At 40.7% G+C, this 25057-nt stretch overlaps 3 protein-coding genes across 3 annotated transcripts in view; 2 read left to right on the top strand and 1 right to left on the bottom strand.

Annotated features, from left to right (window-relative positions):
- Window positions 1–10848, top strand: part of LOC309544491 (gamma-crystallin-3-like) — a gene marked incomplete at both ends in the record, with an annotated part of 28950 nt that extends 18102 nt beyond the window's left edge. Inside the window, 3 exons of the mRNA XM_082243398.1 lie at window positions 2305–2544; window positions 9354–9596; window positions 10573–10848. Of these exons, the coding sequence (XP_082099524.1) occupies window positions 2305–2544; window positions 9354–9596; window positions 10573–10848 (759 nt within the window). The remainder of the gene's footprint in view (window positions 1–2304; window positions 2545–9353; window positions 9597–10572) is intronic.
- The window catches only part of LOC309550211 (uncharacterized protein), a gene marked incomplete at both ends in the record, with an annotated part of 144615 nt that overhangs the window by 31193 nt on the left and 88365 nt on the right, over window positions 1–25057 (bottom strand). The window lies entirely within an intron of this gene.
- On the top strand, window positions 19647–22180 carry LOC309544588 (gamma-crystallin-3-like; the record flags this gene model as incomplete). The annotated part of the gene is made up of 3 exons (XM_082243496.1): window positions 19647–19655; window positions 20708–20950; window positions 21905–22180. The coding sequence occupies 3 exons, from the start codon at window positions 19647–19649 to the stop codon at window positions 22178–22180; spliced, it is 528 nt and encodes a 175-aa protein (XP_082099622.1).

The raw sequence follows: 25057 nt of genomic DNA on the forward strand, positions 1-25057 counted from the left end.
AAACAGTGTGGAGCACATTGACAAATCCAGCAAAATGGCAAAGGTAAGGGCATAAGAACACTTGGGGCCGCATTTCAAGTAGAGAGGAGGTAACTGTATCCATTCTTCACTGGAAACTGCATAGTTACAACACTTTGAGTCCTGTTTTGTCATGTCTCATTTCTAAAAGCTACAGTAGGAAGCCATTAAGATTTCTGTATGCCGATTTGGAGTAGAGGCCGGTCGCATGACTTTGGCAGGTCACATAATCAGGTTTACTATCTATTTTGATCTTTATTCACTTGTACAGCCCCATGGCCGGCTTTGGAATTCTGTTAAACAAATTTGGAAAGAACTCCGCTCTGCTTTATAGTTGTGCAGTTTTAAACAGCAGTATGGTGGCAGTAGGTTGGGGTCCTAATTTTTGTAAAACTAAAAATGAGTATCTAATTGTGATTCTAAAAATTGTAAGATAAAAGCCTTCGTACATGGCTTGATATTTTTTTAGTTCCCTCATCTGTGTTAGCAGTGTGGATGGAGGAATATCGATTGCCAGCTATTGTATTTAGGGAGCCGCGGCACCTGAATACAATTGCATTGCTGAACAATGCCTGTATCTAAAAGGTCAATCAAAAAATGTCCTGGCTAAGTTGATTTTCAACTTGACTTTTGTTAAGCCAGGTGGTGCTTTTGGGGACAATCATCAAGCCATTTATGGGGACCTAAATGTTACCTACATGTTTAGTAAGGGGGAATCTATCTACTCAATTTCTACATTATATTCTTCTGATCAGATTAGACCCTCTGCTAAGATTTAACTGCTATCTTGGTCCCCATGAAGTGGTTTCCTCCTCATTTTCTGTCCAAATGAACAAGATAAAGTCACTTGAAAGGTGACCAATTGGGATAAAAGGGGTCTAACTCTTCTCCACCTATTCAAAAATAAAAATATACAGTTATCTGACGTTGGGCTTTATCTAACTCTGAGCCTGTGTGTGTCCTTCTGACAGCTTTAAGATATACAGTATATCGAGTATGGAAAATCTATCCAAGAATTATAACCAGGAATTAGAATATATTGTGAGGCTCGAAATTTAATTTCTACCCTTTTATTCCTCAGATCATATTCTACGAGGACAAGAACTTCCAGGGTCGCTCCCACGAGTCTCACTCTGAAAGCTCTGACCTGTCCTCATTCTTCAGACGCTGCAACTCCATCCGTGTGGAAAGTGGGAACTGGATCCTGTATGAGCTCCCCAACTACAGAGGACACCAGTACTTCCTCCATAGAGGAGACTATCCTGACTTCCAGCACTGGATGGGCTACAATGAGTCTATTCGATCTGTGCGTCTGAGCCCCCAGGTAACACAACCTGTGAATGCAAACCTCATTCACGAAATTTGAGCTGGGAACGTATATATCTGTAGTGCTTACTTATCTCTCTCCAAAGCCCTAAGTCCCGTGTCTTTCTGCTTCTCCATTCCTCTGTTATCAGCATGATAACTTCTGGCAAGTTCTCCAACACAGGAGGTAAAAGCAGCTGGAAATTTATGTCATGGTGGGTGCATCGAGATAGATTAGCAGAGAGCTGGTCTATTCAGAGCACAGCTCTGCAAGTTTCTTCCTTCCTCTGCCTATGTGGAGGAGGGGTGTGTACCTTTCCTCCAATCAGCTGTCACACAGTGTAGGCCTAGACTCCACATCCAGTGCTGGAAAAGAAAGAAAAAATTCTAATGCAAGTTGCAACGCTTACTTTCTAAACAGTGAAGACAGCAGATATGCAAATACAACTTATGTAGGGAGATTTGATTCATCTCTGTGTATCATCTGAGGCTGTTAATTTGACTGGGTATATGTGAGGGTTTACATCCACTTTAAATAATTTTGTTTCTTGTTTTGTTTATTTAGGTACACATATATAATAGAGAGTCTTAAAAAATTGAGTTGAACAGAGAGGGCTCTCTTATGAGAACTTTTTGGATCCTATCTCTACAGTGGACTCTTGTTTTGTTCCTATGGAAACTCTTGGAGGGTGGTGACAACCCATTTAATTTTACTTTGGAATACATGGATAGTGTTCTTTGGAGAATATTCTGTGGATCTTTGTTCTCTGGGACTTTAGCTATTATGATAGGACCACAGATGGAAGGAGATGTTTGTGCTGGGTTCTAGGACAGCCATGAAGTTGTCAGATTGCACTGAATTCCCCCCTCCTCAATTCAAAACTCTGCTAAAAATGATTGGATTAGTGTTACCTGTATTACTATTGCCATTTGTTGTTAACACTCCTTTTTGTGTTATTATGATTTACTTTATTTTAACAGCACCAAGGTTCCTTCAGAATCAGGATCTACGAGAAGGAAGACTTCAGAGGTCAGATGATGGAGTTCACTGAGGATTGTCCTCATGTCAATGAGAGGTTCCGCTACCATGACATCCACTCTGTCCATGTCCATGATGGCTACTGGATGTTCTACGAGGAGCCCAACTACAGAGGACGTCAGTATTACCTGAGACCTGGAGAGTACAGGAGATACACTGACTGGGGAGCCACAAGCCCCAGAATTGGGTCCTTCAGACGTCTCCATCAGTTATACTAAAATGACAAAATCATATCTTATTTTTTTCACAATAAACTTGATTAAAAATGACTTGTGGTTATTATGTTTTTTTTTTGGAAACATTTTGTTTTGTTTAAAATAGACCTAAACTAATCTGTAAAGTCTCTTTAATCCGCTGTTAATGTAATTTCAAAGGTTTTCAATCCTTTTAAATCTAAAGATCTCATTATGCAGTATGTTCCCTCCAGGAAGATCCTTGCTTGTCCATACAACAACAAATGTTTTTCAAATGTAATCTGCATTGTCCCTCCATCACACCCTGTGACATGGAGACTACAAGCAGCTCTGATGGCACACATTGTACAAGCATTGTCCACCATGGTCACTATCCAGAAGCCCTGAGCAATAATGTGCAGTCAGTGTTGGGGTGAGGGGACATAAACAGGAAGTGGATCTAAGAAGCTGCAGGAAATCAACCGCACTAAGATGGCACAAAGCATTGCAGAAGGGTCAAAAAAATTATTTTATGGGAAAAAAAATGGCAACTGGTCATGATACACAGTGCTTTAGAAAATAAAATCTCAATTTATAAAGACAACACAGAAAAAACACTTCAATAGGCTAATGTGATCCTCTGTGCTTGCAGGATGTTACAAAAAATATCATATAGTGCTGCTACTTCAAATGGAAATCATATATAAGTAAAATTCATCACAGAAAAACATCAAAGAATTCTATAGAACTTCAGTAGCGCAAGGATGGTGTGACCCTCCTATCATAAAGTGCAAACAGTGCATAAATAGCATAAAAATATTACAATAAAATCTGTAACAATACAGAGATTAAAAATCCTTCACAAGTCCTTTGTTATATGTCACAGTGTGAAGAGGGTCTTGTCGGTGCCAATACAGAGATCACCAAAAGATGTCACCACCACCAGTGCTGGGGGAAAGTTATCCAAAATGCACACTCACCAGAGAACCATGCCTAACCACTCTCATGGAATAGGCCAAAACCGCAGGAATAAATCAGACAGCTTCCTCCTGGTATCTATGGCTGTTGTACACTTCCTCCTCTCATATAGGGTATATGGGTGACAAAACAGAGAACACCTCCATAGCGTGATAACGTTTCAACACAAATTTATTGAAGAAAATAATCACATCACACTCACTTGTTTAGAACAATGAATAAAGCATAGGTTAATGGACTGGTTCAGGATCTGGTAGCCCCAATGTGCAGTCCGCGGTTCCTGCTGAATACACCGGACGCCAGAACAGCTTCCCCGTCAAAAAACGCTTCCTAGTGGACACCGTATAGCCACGACCGACGCGTTTCATCATTTCCGACTTTGTCACGGGAGCATGGCTATATGGCACGGCCATCCAACTAAATAGGGAGCTCGTGACCCGCCCGCCTCCGTGAACCGGAAGCGGTACGGGACAGGATGTGTATATCGGATACCAGCCAACTGAATCATGGGAACTGTCAGCAGAGAACTGCCTCGCCCCTTACACTATTCCTGTATTGGAACTCAATTCTTTAAACTACGATACCGATATGACAACATACATGGATCGTGTAGGATCTACTACTCCCTCTAGTGGTCAAATCCATTAATCATTAGACATACAATTCATAATGCAAAATCAAAAGACCAAAGAAGTTGAGTGCACGTGCTCAGCGTCACATCCAGAGGTTGTCTTTGGGAAATAGACGTTTGAGTGCTGCCAGCATTGCTGCAGAGGTTGAGGGAGTGGGGGTTAGCCTGTCAGTGCTCAGACCATACGCCGCACACTGCATCAAATCGGTCTGCATGGCTGTCTTTCCAGAAGGAAGCCTCTTAAGATTATGCCCAGGAAAGTCCCCAAACAGTTTTCTGAAGACAAGCAGACTAAGGACATGGATTACTGGAACCATGGTCTGATTAGACAAAGATAAACTTAATTGGTTCAGATGGTCTCAAGTGTGTGTGGTGGCAAACAGGTGAGGAGTACAAAGACAAGTGTGTCTTGCCTACAGTCAAGCATGGTGGTAGGAGTGTAATGGTCTTGGGCTGCATGAGTGCTGCCGACACTGGGGAGCTACAGTTCATTGGGGGAACCATGAATGCTAACATGTACTGTGACATACTGAAGTAGAGCATAATCCCCTCCCTTTGAAGACTGGGCCAATGGGCAGTATTCCAACATGATAACAACCCCAAACACACCTCCAAGACGACCACTGCCTTGCCAAAGAAGCTGAGGGTAAAGGTAATGGACTGGCCAAGCATGTCTCCAGATCTAAACCCTATTAGGTATCTGTGGGGCATCCTCAAGCGTAAGGTGAAGAAACGCAAGGTCTCTAACATCCACCAGCTCCATGATGTCATCATGGAGGTGTGGAAGAGGACTCCAGTGGCAACCTGTGAAGCTCTGGTGAACTCCGTGCCCAAGAGGGTTAAGGCAGTGCTGGAAAATAATGGTGGCCACACAAAAAATATTGACACTTTGGGCCCAATTTGGACATTTTCTCTTAGGGGTGTGCTCACTTTTGTTGCCAGTTGTTTTAAACATTAATGGCTGTGTGTTGAGTTATTTTGAGGGGACAGCAAATTTACACTGTTATACAAGCTGTACACTCACTACTTTACATTGTAGAAAAGTGTCATTTCTTCAGTGTTGTCACATGAAAAGGTATAATAAAATATTTACATAAATGTGAGGGGTGTATTCACGTTCGTGAGATACTGTGTGTATATATATATATATATATATATATATATATATATATATATACACATATACAGTTGTACTCTAACATTTGCTTACCCTGGCAGAAATGGTAACAATTTGGCATTGATATTGAAAATATGACAGATCATGCCAAAAAAACTGTCTTTTATTTAAAGGAAGTAATCATATCAAGCCATTCATTATCACTTTGTTTTTTGGCTGCTTTTTAAATCAAAATGATAACAGAAAAATGTTTCCATTTTCTGGAATGTTGGGCCTTGATACAGACACACAAGGTGACACATGCAGGCTAGCATGGCTTTTAAAATTGCAATTAGTGTCTATATATATAAATAGTCAATGAGTTTGTTAGCTCTCCCATGGATGCACTGAGCAGGCAAGATACTAGGCAAAGGGGAGCAGAAAATAACTGTCGAAAGACCTGCGTAACAAGGTAATGGACCTTTATAAAGATGGAAAAGGATATAAAAAGATAGCCAGGGGGGCGTGTCTGGACGTCAGCCACACTGGACGCACCTGAAGGGAGCTCCTACTTGTCGGCAAGAAATCCACATCCATCCTCAGCACAGACACTTTTCGGACAAAACAGCACCTCCACAAGACCATCCACACCAAGGGGATTCGACCGGTACCTTCATTTGTCACATCTCGGCATTTCCACCATTGCGGCCTACTCGCGGGTCTGAAGCCTTCACGCTAGTCGTGGCTGAAAGCCGCGGGAATCGGAGACCTCCGTCCGGGGCACGGTAAGACACAAGCCCACATCCTACCTAGGGCTACTTACCACATCCATCGGCTCTCCACCTAGCCAACTCAGCCCGCTGAATAGGAGGAGCTTATAAACATAGCAAAAGATACACCAAAAAAATTCTCCAAAACCTGGGCATGTTGGTTTCACTACAAGACGACACCCCAGTACCAGGCCTTTATGAATAATAATGATGATCAGACACTCCAATAAGTAGGAAAACAGAGGTCTTTCTTTCTAGACCCCAAAGGAATATACAAGGGATTTCTCCCCCCTAAACAAGGGTTGTGAGGAGACTCCCTCAACATGGTTCACATAATCTCTGCTATTGTTTTTGCTCTATGTCTGAATTTACTATGCAATCGGTAATTGAAGCATACATTTATTTATTTTATTTTATTTTATTTTTTCTCTTTCTTTTCCCTTTCTTTTATGCATTGATTCAAATATGCAAATATGTCACTCTGATGTATATTGGTATTTCCACTCTTTATCCCATAAGATTTAGAGGGTTACAGTTCACCCCCTTTACTTACGTCTTTCTTCCTTACCAGCTCCCCTATTCTATACACTAGGATCTCAAATGTGCGGTTCATGCAAGACAACCAAAGACTTTTCATGCCTGGAGGCAACTTGGCAAGACGAATTGGCAGCTGTACCATCTACAAGAAACTGGGGACAACTATTACAAAAGACTGCACACTGTCATTAATGCTAAGGCGGACAATTCACAGTATTAAGAACAGGGACCATTTCATTTGTTTACTTGTTGCCATGTTTTTTTTTATGATTGTATCATTCTTTTATGACCTACAGTTACAGAATAAAACTCCCATAAGAAATAAAAGAAATGGGGGTTGCAAAGGCCTGTAAAACTCCTCATCTTAATATTACAGAAACTAAAAACAAAATTACCAGTGCCATGATACACGCTAAGGTTAAGCTGTCTCTCTAGACAGAGTAAAGAAATATGAAAGTTTGTGGAAACCATGGGTGGACCAGCTGACTTTGATGAAACATTATTATCCCCTTGACTACCTTATGCACACATCTTAGGAGATGCCATGTAAGGTCACCTAGATGTTTCCCCTCCTGGGGCCTGCATTTGTCCCCTCTTCCTCTCCTCCTTCCTTATTGGTGATTGCCCATCTTACAGCATGCTACCCAATATGATGCCAAGCCACCTCTGATTTTGCGCTAGTTCAGGACCTAACTCATGGGCTGGTGGTTTAACCTCTCCCTTCTGCATTATCGTTACCCTTCTTTTTCCTTCATCATATTACAAGATATCTTGTACCCCTCATAACCTATACAATATGGTACCAACCACTGGCTCAGATGCCATGAGGGTTTGCAATTGCATGATCTCGATGGGCACTAGTGACAATTATTAATCTTTGCTATCACTTTTGGGCTGCCCCCATGTCATTTTGATGCGTTATTGTGCATCCTGTTCCTTACCCCTTTTTTGGGGTTTATTGTCCTGTGTCTTTATCCTTTGTATGTTTACCTCTTTCTTTAATAAAATATTTGAGCAAGAAATAAAATAAATGGGTTTTGCCTGCTCACTAATGATATCTTTAAAAATGGTACATGCTGTATATTAACAATTCTCCAAGGGCATGGAAACTTTTGAGAACAACTGTAGGTGTGTATATATATATATATATATATATATATATATATATATATGCATATTTATATAAATATACACACCTGCACACTCAGCCTGTTGGTCTTCTTCAAGACTTAGACACTGGGTTGAAGATTTCTTCCCTCCCAAAGAAGCACTTTGAAATTTCCGAACTACGGAGCCCAATTCAGGAATACCAAAATCTAGAAAAAGCTGTAAAGACATGTTGTCTCCACTCATGTTCGATACTCCGAAGTCCTACATTCTGGATTTGCGTGAACCCTGTGTCCTTTTTAATAATAATTTTCACAGTGACAGGGCCTCACACTATATGAATTCTAGGTCATGTGTGTCAAGCCCATCTCTGTTCAGGTATGGTCAAGTTTAAATGCTGATTCACCCAGAAAGGTCCAAACAATGGAGACCAACCAAAGTTCAACACAGTAAAGGAAAAAAGCCATTCATTCTTCACACAATGCATACTGTCAGCATGATGTGTAAGCAGTAAAATATGTATATAAGGACCAGTTTCATCAAGGCAATTACTGAAGCAAACAGTGTGGAGGACATTGACAAATCCAGCAAAATGGCAAAGGTAAGGGCTTAGGGCTGCATTTCAAGTGGAGAGGAGGTATCTGTATCCATTCTTTACTGGATACTGCATAGTTACTCCACTTTTAGTCCTGTTTTGTCACGTCTCATTTATAAATGCTACAGTAGGAAGCCACTACGATTTCTGTAGGCCGATTTGGAGTAGACTTTTACAGGTCACATAATCAAATTTACTATCTATTTTTATCTCTATTCACTTGTACAGCCCCATGGCTGGTTTTGGAATTCTGCTAAACAAATTTGGAAAGAACTTCACTCTGCTTTATAGTTGTGCAGTTTTAAACAGCAGTATGGTGGCAGTAGGTTGGGGTCCTGATTTTTAAAACGAAAAATGAGTCTCTAATTGTGATTCTAAAAATTGTAAGATAAAAGCCTTTGTACATGGCTTGATATTTTTTCATTCAGCCTGGGGGGCTGTATGAGAAAACATTTGTTTTAATTCCGCCATCCGTGCTAGCAGTGTGGATGGAGGAATATCCACTGCCAGTTATTGTATTTAGGGAGCCGCGGCACCTGAATACAATGACATTGCTGAACAATGCCTGTATCTAAAAGGTCAATCAAAAAATGTCCTGGCTAAGTCGATTTTCAACTTGACTTTTGTCAAGCCAGGTGGTAAATTTTGGGGACAATCATCACTTGAATCGTTGAGCAGGAATTATATGTAGTTCAAACCATTTATGGAGACCTAAATTTTACCTACATGTTTAGTAAGGGGAAATCTATCTACTCAATTTCTACATTATATTCTTCTGATCAGATTAGACCCTCTGCTAAGATTTAACTGCTATCTTGCCCCCCATTAAGTGGTTTTTTACATTTTCTGTCCAAATGAAAAAGATAAAGTCACTTGAAAGATGACCAATTGGGATACAAGGGGTCTAACTCTTCTCCACCTATTCAAAAATAAAAATATACAGTTATCTGACGTTGGGCTTTATCTAACTCTGAGCCTGTGTGTGTCCTGACAGCTTTAAGATATACAGTATATCGAGTATGGAAAATCTATCCAAGAATTATAACCAAGAATTAGAATATATTGTGAGACTCGAAATTTAATTTCTACCCTTTTATTCCTCAGATCATCTTCTACGAAGACAAGAACTTCCAGGGTCGCTCCCATGAGTCTCACTCTGAAAGCTCTGACCTGTCCTCATTCTTCAGACGCTGCAACTCCATCCGTGTGGAAAGTGGGAACTGGATCCTGTATGAGCTCCCCAACTACAGAGGACACCAGTACTTCCTCCATAGAGGAGAGTATCCTGACTTCCAGCACTGGTTGGGCTACAATGAGTCTATTCGATCTGTGCGTCTGAGCCCCCAGGTAACACAACCTGTGTACTCTTTGTTAAAGTTGATTTAAACCTCATTCATTAAATTTGCCCTGGACATGTATATTTGTAGTGCTTACTTATCTTTCTCCAAAGCCCTAAGTCCCATGCCTTTCTGCTTCTCCAATCCTCTGTTATCAGCATGATAACTTCTGACAAGTTCTCCGACACTGGAGATAAAAGCAGCTGGAAATTTGTGTCGGGGTGGGTGCATCGAGATAGATTAGCAGAGAGCTGGTCTATTCAGAGCACAGCTCTGCAAGTTTCTTCCTTCCTCTGCCTATGTGGAGGAGGGGTGTGTACTTTTCCTCCAATCAGCTGTTACAAAGTTTATACCAAGACTCCAGACCCAGTGCTGTAAAAGGAAGAAAAAATTCTAACGCGACATTCACTTTCTGAACAGTGAAGACAGCAGATATACAAATATAACTTATGTAGGGAGATTTGTTTCATCTCTGTGTATCATCTGAGGCTGTCGATTTCACTGGGTATATGTGAGGGTTTACATCCACTTTAAATAATTTTGTTTTTTGTTTTGTTTATTTCGATACACATATAATAAAGAGTCTTATAAATTTGAGTTGAACAGAGAGGACTCTCTTATGAGAACTTTTTGGATCCTATCTCTACAGTGGACTCTTGTTTTGTTTCTATGAAAATATGAAAACTATTGGAGGGTGGGGACACCCTAATGAATTTTACTTTGGAATACATGGATAGTGTTCTTTGGAGAATATTCTGTGGAGCTTTGTTCTATGGAACTTTAGATATCATGATAGGACCACAAATGGAAGGAGATGTTTGTGCTGGGTTCAAAGACAGCCATAAAGTTGTGAGATTGCACTGAATTCCTCCCTCCTCAATTCAAAACTCTGCTAAAAATGATTGGATTAGTGTTACCTGCATTACTATTGCCATGTGTGGTTACCACTCCTTTTTGTGTTATTATGGTTTACTTTATTTTAACAGCACCAAGGTTCCTTCAGAATCAGGATCTATGAGAAAGAAGACTTCAGAGGTCAGATGATGGAGTTCACTGAGGATTGTCCTCATGTCAATGAGAGGTTCCGCTACCATGACATCCACTCTGTCCATGTCCATGATGGCTACTGGATGTTCTACGAGGAGCCCAACTACAGAGGACGTCAGTATTACCTGAGACCTGGAGAGTACAGGAGATACACCGACTGGGGAGCCACAAGCCCCAGAATTGGGTCCTTCAGACGTCTCCATCAGTTATACTAAAATTACAGAATCATAACTTATTTTCTTCACAATAAACATGATTAAAAATTACTTGCGGTTATTATGTTTTTTTTTTTTTTGTTTTTTTTTTTAATTTGTTATGCTTAAAGAAGACCTAAACTAATCTGTAAAGTCTCTCCAATCCCCCATGAATGTAATTTCAAAGGTTTTCAATCCTTTTAAATCTAAAGATCTCATTATGCAGTATGTTCCCTCCAGGAAGATCCTTGCTTGTCCATACAAATGTTTTTCAAATGTATTCTGCATTGTCCCTCCATCACACCCTGTGACATGGTGGAGACTACAAGCAGCTCTGATGACACACATTGTACAAGCATTGTCCACCATGGTCACTATCCAGGAGTCCCGAGCAATAATGTGCAGTCAGTGTTGGGGTGAGGGGACATAAATAGGAAGTGGATCTAAGAAGCTGCAGGAAATCAACCGCACTAAAATGTCACAAAGCATTACAGAAGGGTAAAAAAAATGGCAACTGATCATGATACACAGTGCTTTAGAAGTTAAAATCCCAATTTGTTTGAGTTTAGATTTTACTTGAATAATTTATATAATGGAAACATACAACGTGCAATAACCCATGGCACTAAAAATGTGTATATCAGACCATCAGGGGTAAAATCCAATTTACACTTATGCGTTAGTTTAAGAAAAACATTAATTGTTGAATAAAAAAATAATAAATAAAGAATAAAATAATAAAGGGTTCTATCAACAAGAAATTAAATTGCAGAGCCAAAAATGCATATTCCAGAAAATAATACAGTATACTGTATGAGATTTTAAGTGACTTGGCTTATATATACTTCATCAATTACCTTGTGTCTATAGCTAGATTTAATCTAATAAACAATCTGCTTTGTAAACACTGCTCAAAAAAATTAAAGGAATAATTTATTATCAGAGTATAGCATCGAGTCTATTAAACTCCTGCGATATTGGTCTGCTCCGTTAAGTAGCAGAGGGGGTTGTTAATCAGTTTCAGCAGCTTTGTGTTAACAGGTGCACTAGATGGGCAACAATGTGACAACCTCCAAAACAGGAATGGTTTTACAGGTGGGGCCGCTGACAGTTTTTTTTTTACCTACTCATCTTTTCTGACTGTTTTTTTCTAGTTTTGCATTTGGCTAGGGTCAGTGTCACTAATGGTAGCATGAGGTGATACCTGGACCTTATAGGGGTTGCACAGGCAGTCCAACTCCTCCAGAATGGCACATCAATAGATTCCATTTCCAGAGGGTTTGCTGTGTCTCACAGCACAGTCTCAAGAGATTCCAGAAGACAGACAGTTACTCTAGGAGAGCTGGACAGGGATTTAGAAGGTCCTTAACCCATCAGCAGGGCCGGTATCTGCTCCTTTGTGCAAGGAGGAACAGGATGAGCACTGCCAGAGCCCTACAAAATGACCTCCAGCAGGCCACTGGTGTGAATGTCTCTGACCAAACAATCAGAAATAGACTTCATGAGGGAGGCCTGAGGGCTCGACATCCTCTAGTGGGCCCGGTGCTCACTGCCTGACATCATGGAGCTTGAGTGAGATTTGCTATTGAACACCAGAATTGGCAGGTCCGCTACTGGCACCCTGTGCTTTTCACAAATGAGGGCAGGTTCACCCTGAGCACATGTGACAGACGTGAAAGGGTCTGGAGAAGCCATGGAGAACATTATGCTGCCTATAACATTGTTCAGCATGACTGGTTTGGTGGTGGGTCAACGATGGTCTCTATATCCATAGGGCACACAGACCTCTACAGGCTAGACAATGGCACCCTGACTGCCAGTAGGTATAGGGATAAAATCCTAGGACCCATTGTCAGACCCTACGCTAGTGCTGTGGGCCCTGGGTTCCTCCTGGTGCATGACAATGCCCAGCCTCATGTGGTGAGAGTATGAAGCCAGTTCCAGGAGGATGATGGAATTGATGCCATTGAATGGCCCCCATGCTCTGAGGTCTGGTGTGTTTTAAAAGTGTTCCTTTATTTTTTTTGAGCAGTGTACAGTATATATATATATATATATATATATATATATATATATATACAGTTGTGCTCAAACATTTGCTTACCCTGAAGAAATGATAACAATTTGGCATTGATATTGAAAATATGACAGATCATGCCAAAAAAAACTATCTTTTATTTAAGGGAAGTGATCATATCAAGCCATTTATTATCACAAAGTTTTTTGGCTCCTTTTTAAATCAAGTTGATAACAGAAAAAAATTTCCATTTCCTGGAATGTTGGGCCTTGGTACAGACACACAAGGTGACACTGCATGCAGGCTAGCATGGCTTTTAAAATTGCAATTAATGTCTGTATATAAATAGTCAATGAGTTTGTTAGCTCTTCCATGGATGCACTGAGCAGGGAAGATTCTGAGCAAAGGGAACAGAAAATAACTATTAAAAGACCTGCGTAACAAGATGATGGACCTTTATTAAGATGGAAAAGGATATAAAAAGATAGCTAAAGCCTTGAATATGCCAGTAAGTACTGTTTAATCACTTATTAAGAAGTGGAGAATTTAGGGATCTCCTGATACCAAGCAAAGATCAGGTAGACCAAGAAAAATTGCAGCCACAACTGCCAGAAGAATTGTTCAGAATACAAAGAAAACCCCATAGGTAACCTCCAGAGAAACACAGGCTACTCTGAAAAACAAAACAAAAACAAAACTATGTGGTTGTTTTAACCACTTAAGCCCCAGCCCTATTTCGGACACTTTTTGTTCACAAGTTAAAATCAGTATTTTTTTCTAGAAAACTACTTAGAACCCTCAAACATTATATATATATATTTTTTTAGCAAAGACTCTGGAGAATAAAATGTCGGTCATTGCAATATTTTTTGTCACGCGGTATTTGCGCAGCGGTCTTTAAAACGCCATTTTTTTGGGAAAAATTTTGAAAAATCACATTTCACTGCATTTAAAAAATACTAAACAGTAAAGTTAGCCCATTTTTTTGTATATTGTGAAAGATGATGTCACCTCGAGTAAATAGATACCCAACATGTTACGGTTTAAAATTGCACCCCCCCCCCCCCCGTGGGATGGCGACAAACTACGGTCAATAGAGATCTCAATAGGCAACGCTTTAAATTTATTTAACGGTTACCAGTTTAGAGTTAGAGTGTAGCTCTTTTTTTAAAATTATTTCTCACTCTCTGTCGATCGCGGCGATACCTCACATGTGTGGTTTGAACAGCGATTTCATTTGCGGCTCGACTTCCGTATACTTTTTTTTTTGTGCGCGAGCTAACGGTGACGGGGGCGGCTACATTTTTTTTTCCCATTTATTTTATTTATTTTTTTAACTTTATTACAGTTTTAAAAAAAAAAAAAAAAATCTGATCACTTTTATTGCTGTCACAAGCAATGTAAACATCCCTTGTGACACCAATATGTAGTGACAGGTACACTTTATGGAGGGATTGAGGGTCTAAAAGACCCTAGACCCCTCCACTACACTTCCCTGTATGCAAAACGCCGAAAACGGCGTTTTTGCATACAGCCGTTTTTCAAATCTGCCGCCTTTTGCAGCACAGTAACCCGGAAGTGACGTCATGGACGCCGCCTCCGGGTTACGTCATCAGAGACCCGATCAAAGCCGTTTCCGGCTTTGATCGGGACTCCATCCAGCCGGTGGACATCTGGCCGCATCAGTCGTTACTGACGGAATGCCAACCGTCGGCTCTAAACCATGGTACCGGGATGATGCCTCTAGCTAGAGGCATCATCCCGGTACACTACCGCAAAGTTTACCGACGTACCCATACGTTAGTATGCGGTAAGTGGTTAAGGAGCACAATATCACGGCACTTAAATAAAAATGAGCTGCATGGTTGAGTTTCCAGAAAGAAGCCTTTACTACGCCAATGCAAAAAAACAAAACCCAGTTACAATATGCCCAACAGCACCTTAACACGCCTCACAGCTTCTGGCACACTGTAATCTGGAGTGATGACACCTAAATAGAGCTTTATAGTCACAATCATAAGCGCTATGTTTGGAGAGGGGTCAACAAGGCCTATCGTGACAAGAATACTATCCCCACTGTGAAGCATGGTGGTGACTCACTAATGTTTTGGGGGTCTGTATGCTCAAGAGGCACGGAACATCTTGTGGAAATTGGTGGCAAGATGAATGCAGAAGGTTATCAGAAAATACAGTCAATTTGTATTCTTCTGCATGAAAGCTGCGCATGGGACACTGTGGGACTTTGCAGAATGACAATGACCCTAAGCACAAGGCAAAGTAGAACTCCAGTGGTTAAAGCAGAAAAAGGTGAAGGCTCTGGAGTGGCCATCACAGTCTCGTGACCTTAATATCATCAAGCTCCTCTGGGGAGATCTCAAATGTGCAATTCATGCAAGACATCCAAAGACTGCATCACCTGGAGGCATTTAGCCAAGATGAATGGGACACCCCCCCTAGGTCCTCTGTTCCTCTCCTCTGTACCTACTTTCTCCTCCCTTACTTTCCCCTTTTCTTTTCTGCTTTTTGCAGCATCTCTCCTTTTCTAGCTACTCTCACCTGCAGGTTCGCCTTATTAGCGATTGGCGTTCTTACAGGATGCTACCCAATATGACACCAGTCACATCGGATTTCACACTAGATCAGGACCCAACTCATGGGATGGTTGGGTGGATGGCAGTTTATCTCCCTTCGTCCCTTCAGGACCCTACGTATCTCTTCATCACATTAAAGCGCTGCTCCTCCATCCCTCAAATACACTACATTACCAAAAGTATTGGGACGCCTGCCTTTACACACAAATGAAATTTAATGGTATCCCAGTCTTGGTTCATAGGGTTCAATATTGCGTTGGCCCACCCATTGCAGCTACAAAAGCTTAACCTCTTCTGGGAAGGCTGTCCATAAGGTTTAGGAGTGTGTCTATACAAATTTTTGACCATCCTTCAGAAGCACATTTATGAGCTCAGGCACTGATGTTGGACAAAAAAACACGTGTATGCCCTGGGACTTTAAATGAGGTTGGGGGTGTGTAAGCTCTAAAGGCACAGGAAATCTTAGAAAAATTGGTGGAAAGATGAATGCAGCTTATCTGAAGATACTGGCAGACAATTTGCATTCTTCTGCACGAGAGCTGCGCATGGGACGCTCTTGGACGACAATGACCCTAAGCACAAGGCAAAGTAGACCCTCCAGTGGTTACAGCAGAAAAAAATGAAGAGTTTAGAGTGGCAATCACAGTTTCCTGACCTTAATATCATTAAGTTCCTTTAGGGAGATCTCAAATGTGCGGTTCATGCAAGACAACCGAAAACTTTTCATGACCTGGAGGCATTTTGGCAAGACGAATTGGCAGCTATACCACCTGCAAGAAATTGGGGACAACTATTACAAAAATCTGCACGCTGTCATTAATGATAATGGGGACAATTCACACTATTAAGAACTTAGGGGATACAGACTTTTGAAGAGGGGCCATTTCATTTGTTTACTTGTTGCCATGTTTATTTTATGATTGTGCCATTCTGTTATGACCTACAGTTACAGAATAAAACTCCCATAAGAAATAAAAGAAACGGGGGTTGCAAAGGCCTTGAACATTCCTCATCTTAATATTACAGAAACTAAAAACAAAATTACCAGTGCCATGATACACGCTAAGGATGAAGCTGTCTCACTAGACAGGGTTAAGAAATATGAAAGTTTGGGTAAACCATGGGAGGACCAGCTGACTTTGATGAAACATTATTATCCCCTTAACTATCTTATGCACACATCTTAGGAGATGCCATGTAAGGTCACCTAGATTTTTCCCCTCCTATGGCCTGCACTTGTCCCCTCTTCCTCTCCTCTGTACCTACATTCTCCTCTCTTCTGTTTTCCCTTTTCTTTTCTGCTTTTTGCAGGATCTTTTCTCTACTTTTTCCTATCTCCTCCTACTTGCAGGCTCCCCTTATTAGTGATTGCCCGTCTTACACATGCTACCCAATATGATGCCAGCCACCTCTCATTTCACGCTAGTTCAGGAGCTAACTCATGGGATGGTAGTTTATCTAACTTCTCCCTTCTGCATTATCAGGACCCTTCGTGTTCCTTCATCACATTACAAGATGTCTTGTACCCCTCATAACCTATACAATATGGTACCAACCACTGGCTCAGATGCCATGAGGGTTTGCAATTGCATGATCTCGATGGGCACTAGTGACAATTATTAATATTTACATTGTTGTATTGCAGTTGTCAAATGTTTAATTCCACTGTTATTGTTATGCACTTTTGGGCTGTGCCCCTGTCATTTTGATGAGCTACTGTGCATCCTGTTCCTTCACCCTCTTTTTGGGGTTTATTGCCCTGTGTCTTTATCCTTTGTATGTTTACCTCTCTCTTTGATAAAATATTTGAACAAGAAATAAAATAAATGGGTTTTGCCTGCTCACTTATGTCTTCTTTAAAAATGTGACCTGCTGTATATTAACAATTCTCCAAGGGCATATAAACTTTTGAGAACAACTGTATATATATATATATATATATATATATATATATATATATATATATATATATATATACAGTATAAATATGTATATATATATATATATATATATATATATATATATATATATATACACAGTATCTGACAAAAGTGAGTACACCCTCTTATTTTTGTAAATATTTTATTCTTTCTTTTCATGTGACAACACTGAAGAAATGACACTTTGCTACAATGTAAAGTAGTGAGTGTACAGCTTGTATAACAGTGTAAATTTGCTGTCCCCTCAAAATAACTCAACACACAGCCATTAATATCTAAAACGCTGACAACAAAAGTGAGTACACCCCCTAAGTGGAAATGTCCAAATTGGGCTCAAAGTGTCAATATTTTGTCAATATTTTGTGTGGCCACCATTATTTTCCAGCACTGCCTTAACCCTCTTGGGCATGGAGTTCACCAGAGCTTCACAGTTTGCCACCGGGGTCCTCTTCCACTCCTCCATGATGACATCACAGAGCTGGTGGATGTTAGAGACCTTGCGATCCTCCGACTTCTGTTTGAGGATGCCCAACAGATGCTCAATAGGGTTTAGGTCTGGAGACATGCTTGGCCAGTCCATCATCTTTACCCTCAGCTTCTTTAGCAAGGCAGTGGTCATCTTGGAGGTGTGTTTGGGATCGTTTTCATGTTGGAATACTGCCCTGCGGCCCAGTCTCTGAAGGGAGAGGATCATGCTCTGCTTCAGTATGTCACAGTACATGTTGGCATTCATGGTTCCCTCAATGAACTGTAGCTCCCCAGTGCCAGCAGCACTTATGTAGCCCAAGACCATGACACTCCCACCTCCATGCTTGACTGTAGGCAAAACACACTTGTCTTTGTACTCCTCACCTGGTTGCTGCGACACACGCTTGACACCATCTGAACCAAAAAAGTTTATCTTGGTTTCATCAGACCACAGGACATGGTTCCAGTAATCCATGTCCTTAGTCTGCTCATCTTCAGCAAACTGTTTGCGGGCTTTCTTGTGCACCATCGTTAGAAGAGGCTTCCTTCTGGAACAACAGCCATGCAGACCAATTTGATGCAGTGTCTTGCGTATGGTCTGAGCACTGACAGGCTTAGCCCCACCCTTTGAACCTATGCAGCAATGCTAACAGCACTCATACCTCTATTTCCCAAAGACAACCTCTGGATATGACGCTGAGCACGTGCACTCAACTTCTTTGGTCAACCATGGCGAGGCCTGTTCTGAGTGGAACCTGTCCTGTTAAACAGCTGTATGGTCTTGGCCACCATGCTGCAGCTCAGTTTAGGGGCCTTGGCAATCTTCTTATAGAATAGGCCATCTTCATGTAGAGCAACAATTATTTTTTTCAGATCCTCAGAGAGTACTTTGCCATAAGGTGCCATGTTAAACTTCCAGTGACGAGTATGAGAGAGTGAGAGCGATAACACCAAATTTAACACACCTGCTCTCCATTCACACCCGAGAACTTGTAATACTAACAAGTCACATGACAACGGGAGGGAAAATGGCTAATTGGGCCCAATTTGGCCATTTTCACTTAGGGGTGTACTCACTTTTGTTGTCAGCGGGTTTAGACATTAATGGCTGTGTGTTGAGTTATTTTGAGGGGACAGCAAATTTACACTGTTATACAAGCTGTACACTCACTACTTTACATTGTAGCAAAAGTGACATTTGTTCAGTGTCGTCACATGAAAAGATATAATATGAAATATTTACCAAAATGTGAGGGATGTACTCACTTTTGTGAGATACTGTATATGTATATATATACCTGCGCACTCAACCTGTTGGTTTTCTTCAAGACATATACAGTGGGTTGAAGATTTCTTCCCTCCCAAAGAAAAACTTTGAAATTTTCAAACTTCGGAGCCCAATTCAGGAATACCAAAATCTAGAGAAAGCTGGCAAAACATGTTGTCTCCACTCATGATCGATACCCAAAATTCCCACATTCTGCATTGGTGTGAACCCTATGACCTTTTTGATAATCTTTTTAACAGTGACAGAGCCTCACACTATGTGCATTCTAGATCATGTGTGTCAAGCCCATCTCTGTTCAGGCATGGGCAATTTAAATGCTGATTCACCCAGAAAGGTTCAAACAATGGACACCAACCAAAGTTAAACACAGTAAAGGAAAAAAGCCATTCATTCTTCTCACAATGCATACTGTCAGCATGTGAATGTGTAAGCAGTAGAGGGTGTATATAAGGACCAGTTTCATCAAGGCAGTTACTGGTGCATACAGTGTGGAGCACATTGACAAATCCAGCAAAATGGCAAAGGTAAGGGCATAAGAACACTTGGGGCCGCATTTCAAGTGGAGAGGAGGTATCTGTATTGATTATTTACTGGATACTGCATAGTTACTCCACTTTGAGTAGAAGCCGGTCGCATTACTTTGACAGGTCACATAATCAGGTTTACTTTCTATTTGTATCTCTATTCACTTGTACAGCCCCATGGCTGGCTTTGGAATTCTGCTAAACAAATTTGGAAAGAACTCCGCTCTGCTTTATAGTTGTGCATTTTTTAAACAGTAGTATGGAGGCAGAAGGATGGGGTCCTGATTTTTGTAAAACTAAATATGAGTATTTAATTGTGATTCTAAAAATTGTAAAAAAAAAAAAACCTACATACATGGCTTGATATTTTTTCATTCAGCCTGGGGGGATGTATGAGAATGCATTTTTTAGTTCCCCATCTGTGTTAGCAGTGTGGATGGAGGAACATCCACTGCCAGTTATTGTATTCAGGGAGCCGCGGCACCTAAATAAAATGACTGATAAACAATGCCTGTATCTAAAAAATCTATCAAAAAATTTCCTGGCTCACTTGATTTTCAACTTGACTTTTGTCAAGCCAGGTGGTGCTTTTGGGGACAATCACTTGAGCAGGAATCAGATGAAATTCAAGCCGTTTACGAGGACCTACATTTTACCTACATGTTTAGTAAGGTGAAATCTATCTACTCAATTTCTACATTATATTCGTCAGATCAGATTAGACCCCCTGCTAAGATTTAACTGCTATCTTGGTCCCAATGAAGTGAATATCCCCTCATTTTCTGTCCAAATGTTACATGTTAAAATATAAAGTCACATGAAAGGTGACCAATTTGTATACAAGGGGCCTAACTCTTCTCTACCCTATTCAAAAATATACAATATGTATTATCTGACGTTGGGCTTTATCTAACTCTGAGCCTGTGTGTGTCCTTCTGACAGCTTTTAGATATACAGTATATCAAGTTTGGAAAATCTATCCAAGAAGTATAACCAAGAATTTGAATTCTTTTTGAGGCTCAAAATTAAATGTCTACCCTTTTCTTCCCCAGATCATCTTCTACGAGGACAAGAACTTCCAGGGTCGCTCCCACGAGTCTCACACTGAAAGCTCTGACCTGTCCTCATTCTTCAGACGCTGCAACTCCATCCGTGTGGAAAGTGGGAACTGGATCCTGTATGAGCTCCCCAACTACAGAGGACACCAGTACTTCCTCCATAGAGGAGACTATCCTGACTTCCAGCACTGGATAGGCTACAATGAGTCTATTCGATCTGTGCGTCTGAGCCCCCAGGTAACACAACCTGTGAATGCAAACCTCATTCATGAAATTTGAGCTGGGAACGTATATCTGTAGTGCTTACTTATCTCTCTCCAAAGCCCTAAGTCCCGTGTCTTTCTGCTTCTCCATTCCTCTGTTATCAGCATGATAACTTCTGGCAAGTTCTCCAACACAGGAGGTAAAAGCAGCTGGAAATTTATGTCATGGTGGGTGCATAGAGATAGATTAGCAGAGAGATGGTCTATTCACAGCACAGCTCTGCAAGTTTCTTCCTTCCTCTGCCTATGTGGAGGAGGGGTGTGTACTTTTCCTCCAATCAGCTGTCAACACAGTGTATGCCAAGACTCCATACCCAGTGCTGGAAAAGCAAGAAAAAATTCTAACGTGACGTTAACTTTCTAAACAGTGAAGACAGCAAATATACAAATGCAACTTATATAGGGAGATTTGTTTAATCTCTGTGTATCATCTGAGGCTGTTCACTTCACTGGGTATATAGTCGAGGAATTACATCCACTGGAAATAATTTTGTTTTTTGTTTTGTTTATTTAAATACACATATAATAGAGGGTCTTATACATTTGCGTAGAACAGAGAGGACTCTCTTATGAGAACTTTTTGGATCCTATCTCTACAGTGGATTCTTGTTTTGTTCCTATGGAAACTCATGGAGGGTGGGGACACCCTAATGAATTTTACATTGGAATACATGGATAGTGTTCTTTGGAGAAAATCCTGTGCATCTTTGTTCTATGGGACTTTAGCTATCATGATAGGACCACAGATGGAAGGAGATTTTTGTGCTGGGTTCAAAGACATCCATAACGTTTTGGGATTGCACTGAATTCCTCCCTCCTCAATTCAAAACTCTGCTAAAAATGATTGGATTAGTGTTACCTGTATTACTATTGCCATTTGTTGTTAACACTCCTTTTTGTGTTATTATGGTTTACTTTATTTTAACAGCACCAAGATTCCTTCAGAATCAGGATCTACGAGAAGGAAGACTTCAGAGGTCAGATGATGGAGTTCACTGAGGATTGTCCTCATGTCAATGAGAGGTTCCACTACCATGACATCCACTCTGTCCATGTCCATGATGGCTACTGGATGTTCTATGAGGAGCCCAACTACCGAGGATGTCAGTATTACCTGAGACCTGGAGAGTACAGGAGATACACCGACTGGGGAGCCACAAGCCCCAGAATTGGGTCCTTCAGACGTCTCCATCATTTTTACTAAAATTACAGAATCATAATTTATTTTCTTTACAATAAACTTGATTAAAAATTACTTGTGGTTATTATGTTTTTTTTTTTTTGAAAAATTTTGTTATGCCTAAAGTAGACCTAAACTAATCTGTAAAGTCTCTTTAATCCCCTGTTAATGTAATTTCACAGGTTTTCAATCCTTTTAAATCTAAAGATCTCATTATACAGTATGTTCCCTCCAGGAAGATCCTTTCTTGTCCATACAACAACAAATTATTTTTCAAATGTATTCTGCATTGTCCCTCCATCACACCCTGTGACATGGTGGAGACTACAAGCAGCTCTGATAACACACATTGTACAAGCATTGTCCACCATGGTCACTATCCAGGTGTCCCGAGCAATAATGTGCAGTCAGTGTTGGGGTGAGGGGACATAAATAGGAAGTGGATCTAAGAAGCTGCAGAAAATCAACCGCACTAAGATGCCACAAAGCATTGAAATATGAATGGTCTTGTAGAAGAGTCGAAGACCAAATACAGCGCTTGCCGAAAGTAATTAGTGGATAGTAATACCTATACCACTCTTTGTAGTGGATGTATAGTGTCAATCAAACATAGTGTATCAAATAATCTTAATTCATAAAATAAATGAACATAAAATCATCAAAACCTCCCAATGGTAAAATATTATGCAAATGAGTGCATAGTGAATAAATATATGAAGCAATTCCAATCAATAAGAGAAAAATAGAAAATAAAAATATAAAAAAATATATAATAAAAGTTAAAAATTATGAGAGTATTAAATATAAAATATATATAGTCCAGAATAAATGGTGATTTCAGTGCTCAAAATAATGGTGATGTCCTTAGTGACAGTGAATCTTCAAATTCGAAGGTGCAAGTGCTCTGTCATGATTGGCCATGACATCAATTCCTTTGTATGTAAGTAGATTGGATAACTTACCAGATCAATTGGGTCCTATATGCCATACGGCATTAGAACCATTCGCGCTTGGAAAGCCCCCTGGGCTTATTGGGTTCCCCCTTAAGTCGTCCTATGGGCTGCTGATGGCTCCTTTAGGCTCCGGGGTAATCAGGCCTAAATTATGAGCTCCTTCTCTTTACAGCTCAGTTCTGCTACAAGCCTGATTCAGAGGACAGAAGCCGAACAGCGCCTTAACACGCCTTACAGCTTCTGGCACACTGTAATCTGGAGTGATGACACTTAAATAGAGCTTTATATTCACAATCACAATCATAAGCACTATGTTTGGAGAGGGGTCAACAAGGCCTATAGTGACATGAATACTATCCCCACTGTGAAGCATGGTGGTGACTCACTGATGTTTTGGGGGTGTGTATGCTCAAGAGGCATGGAACATCTTGTGAAAATTGGTGGCAAGATGAATGCAGAAGGTTATCAGAAAATACAGACAGACAATTTGCATTCTTCTGCATGAAAGCTGCACATAGGACACTCTGGGACTTTGCAGAATGACAATGACCCTCAGCACAAGGCAAACTAGAACTCCAGTGGTTAAAGCAGAAAAAGGTGAAGGCTCTGGAGTGGCCATCACAGTCTCGTGACCTTAATATCATCAAGCTCCTCTGGAGAGATCTCAAATGTGCAATTAATGCAAGATTTCCAAAGATTGCATCACCTGGAGGCATTTAGCCAAGATGAATGGAACACCCCCCTGGGTCCTCTGTTCCTCTCCTCCGTACCTACTTTCTCCTCCCTTCTTTTCCCCTTTTCTTTTCTGCTTTTTGCAGCATTTCTCCTCTTTTCTAGCTCCTCTCACCTGCAGGCTCGCCTTATTAGTGACTAGCGGTCTTACAGGATACTACCCAATATGACACCAGACACATCAGATTTCACACTAGATCAGGACCCAACTCATGGGATGGTTGGGTGGATGGCAGTTTATCTCCCTTCAGGACCCTTCGTGTCTCTTCATCACATTAAAGCGCTGCTCCTCCATCCCTCAAATAAACGACATTTCCAAAAGGGACACCTGCCTTTACACACACATTAAATTTAATGGTATCCCAGCCTTGGTTCATAGGGTTCAATATTGAGTTGGCCCACCCATTGCAGCTACAAAAGCTTAACCTCTTCTGGGAAGGCTGTCCATAAGGTTTAGGAGTGTGTCTATGCAATTTTTTGGCCATCCTTCAGAAGCACATTTGTCAGGTCAGGCACTGATGTTGGACAAAAAAACACGAGTATGCCCTGGGACTTTAAATGAGGTTGGGGGTGTGTAAGCTCTAAAGGCACAGGAAATTTTGGGAAAATTGGTGGCAAGATGAATGCAGCATGTTATCAGAAAATACTGGCAGACAATTTACATTCTTCTGCACAAGAGCTGCGCATGGGACGCTCTTGGAAACAATGACCCTAAGCACAAGGCAAAGTAGACCCTCCAGTGGTTACAGCAGAAAAAAATGAAGGGTTTAGAGTGGCAATCACAGTTTCCTGACCTTAATATTATCAAGTTCCTTTAGGGAGATCTCAAATGTGCGGTTCATGCAAGACAACCAAAGACTTTTCATGACCTGGAGGCATTTTCACAAGATGAATTGGCAGCTATACCACTTACAAGAAACTGGGGACAGCAATTACAAAAGACTGCAAGCTGTCATTAATGCTAAAGGGGACAATTCACAGTATTAAGAACTCAGGGGATTTCATTTGTTTACTTATTGTCATGTTTTTTTTTATGATTGTGTCATTCTTTTATGACCTACAGTTACAGAATAAAACTCCCATAAGAAATAAAAGAAATGGGGGTTGCAAACGCCTGAAAAACTCCTCATTTTAATATTACAGAAACTAAAAACAAAATTACCAGGGCCATGATACACGCTAAGGTTGAAGCTGTCTCACTAGACAGGGTTAAGAA

Source organism: Pelophylax lessonae (genome assembly GCF_965119305.1).
Source record: "Pelophylax lessonae genome assembly, chromosome: 1".
In the NCBI taxonomy this organism is placed as follows: Eukaryota; Metazoa; Chordata; class Amphibia; order Anura; family Ranidae; genus Pelophylax; species Pelophylax lessonae.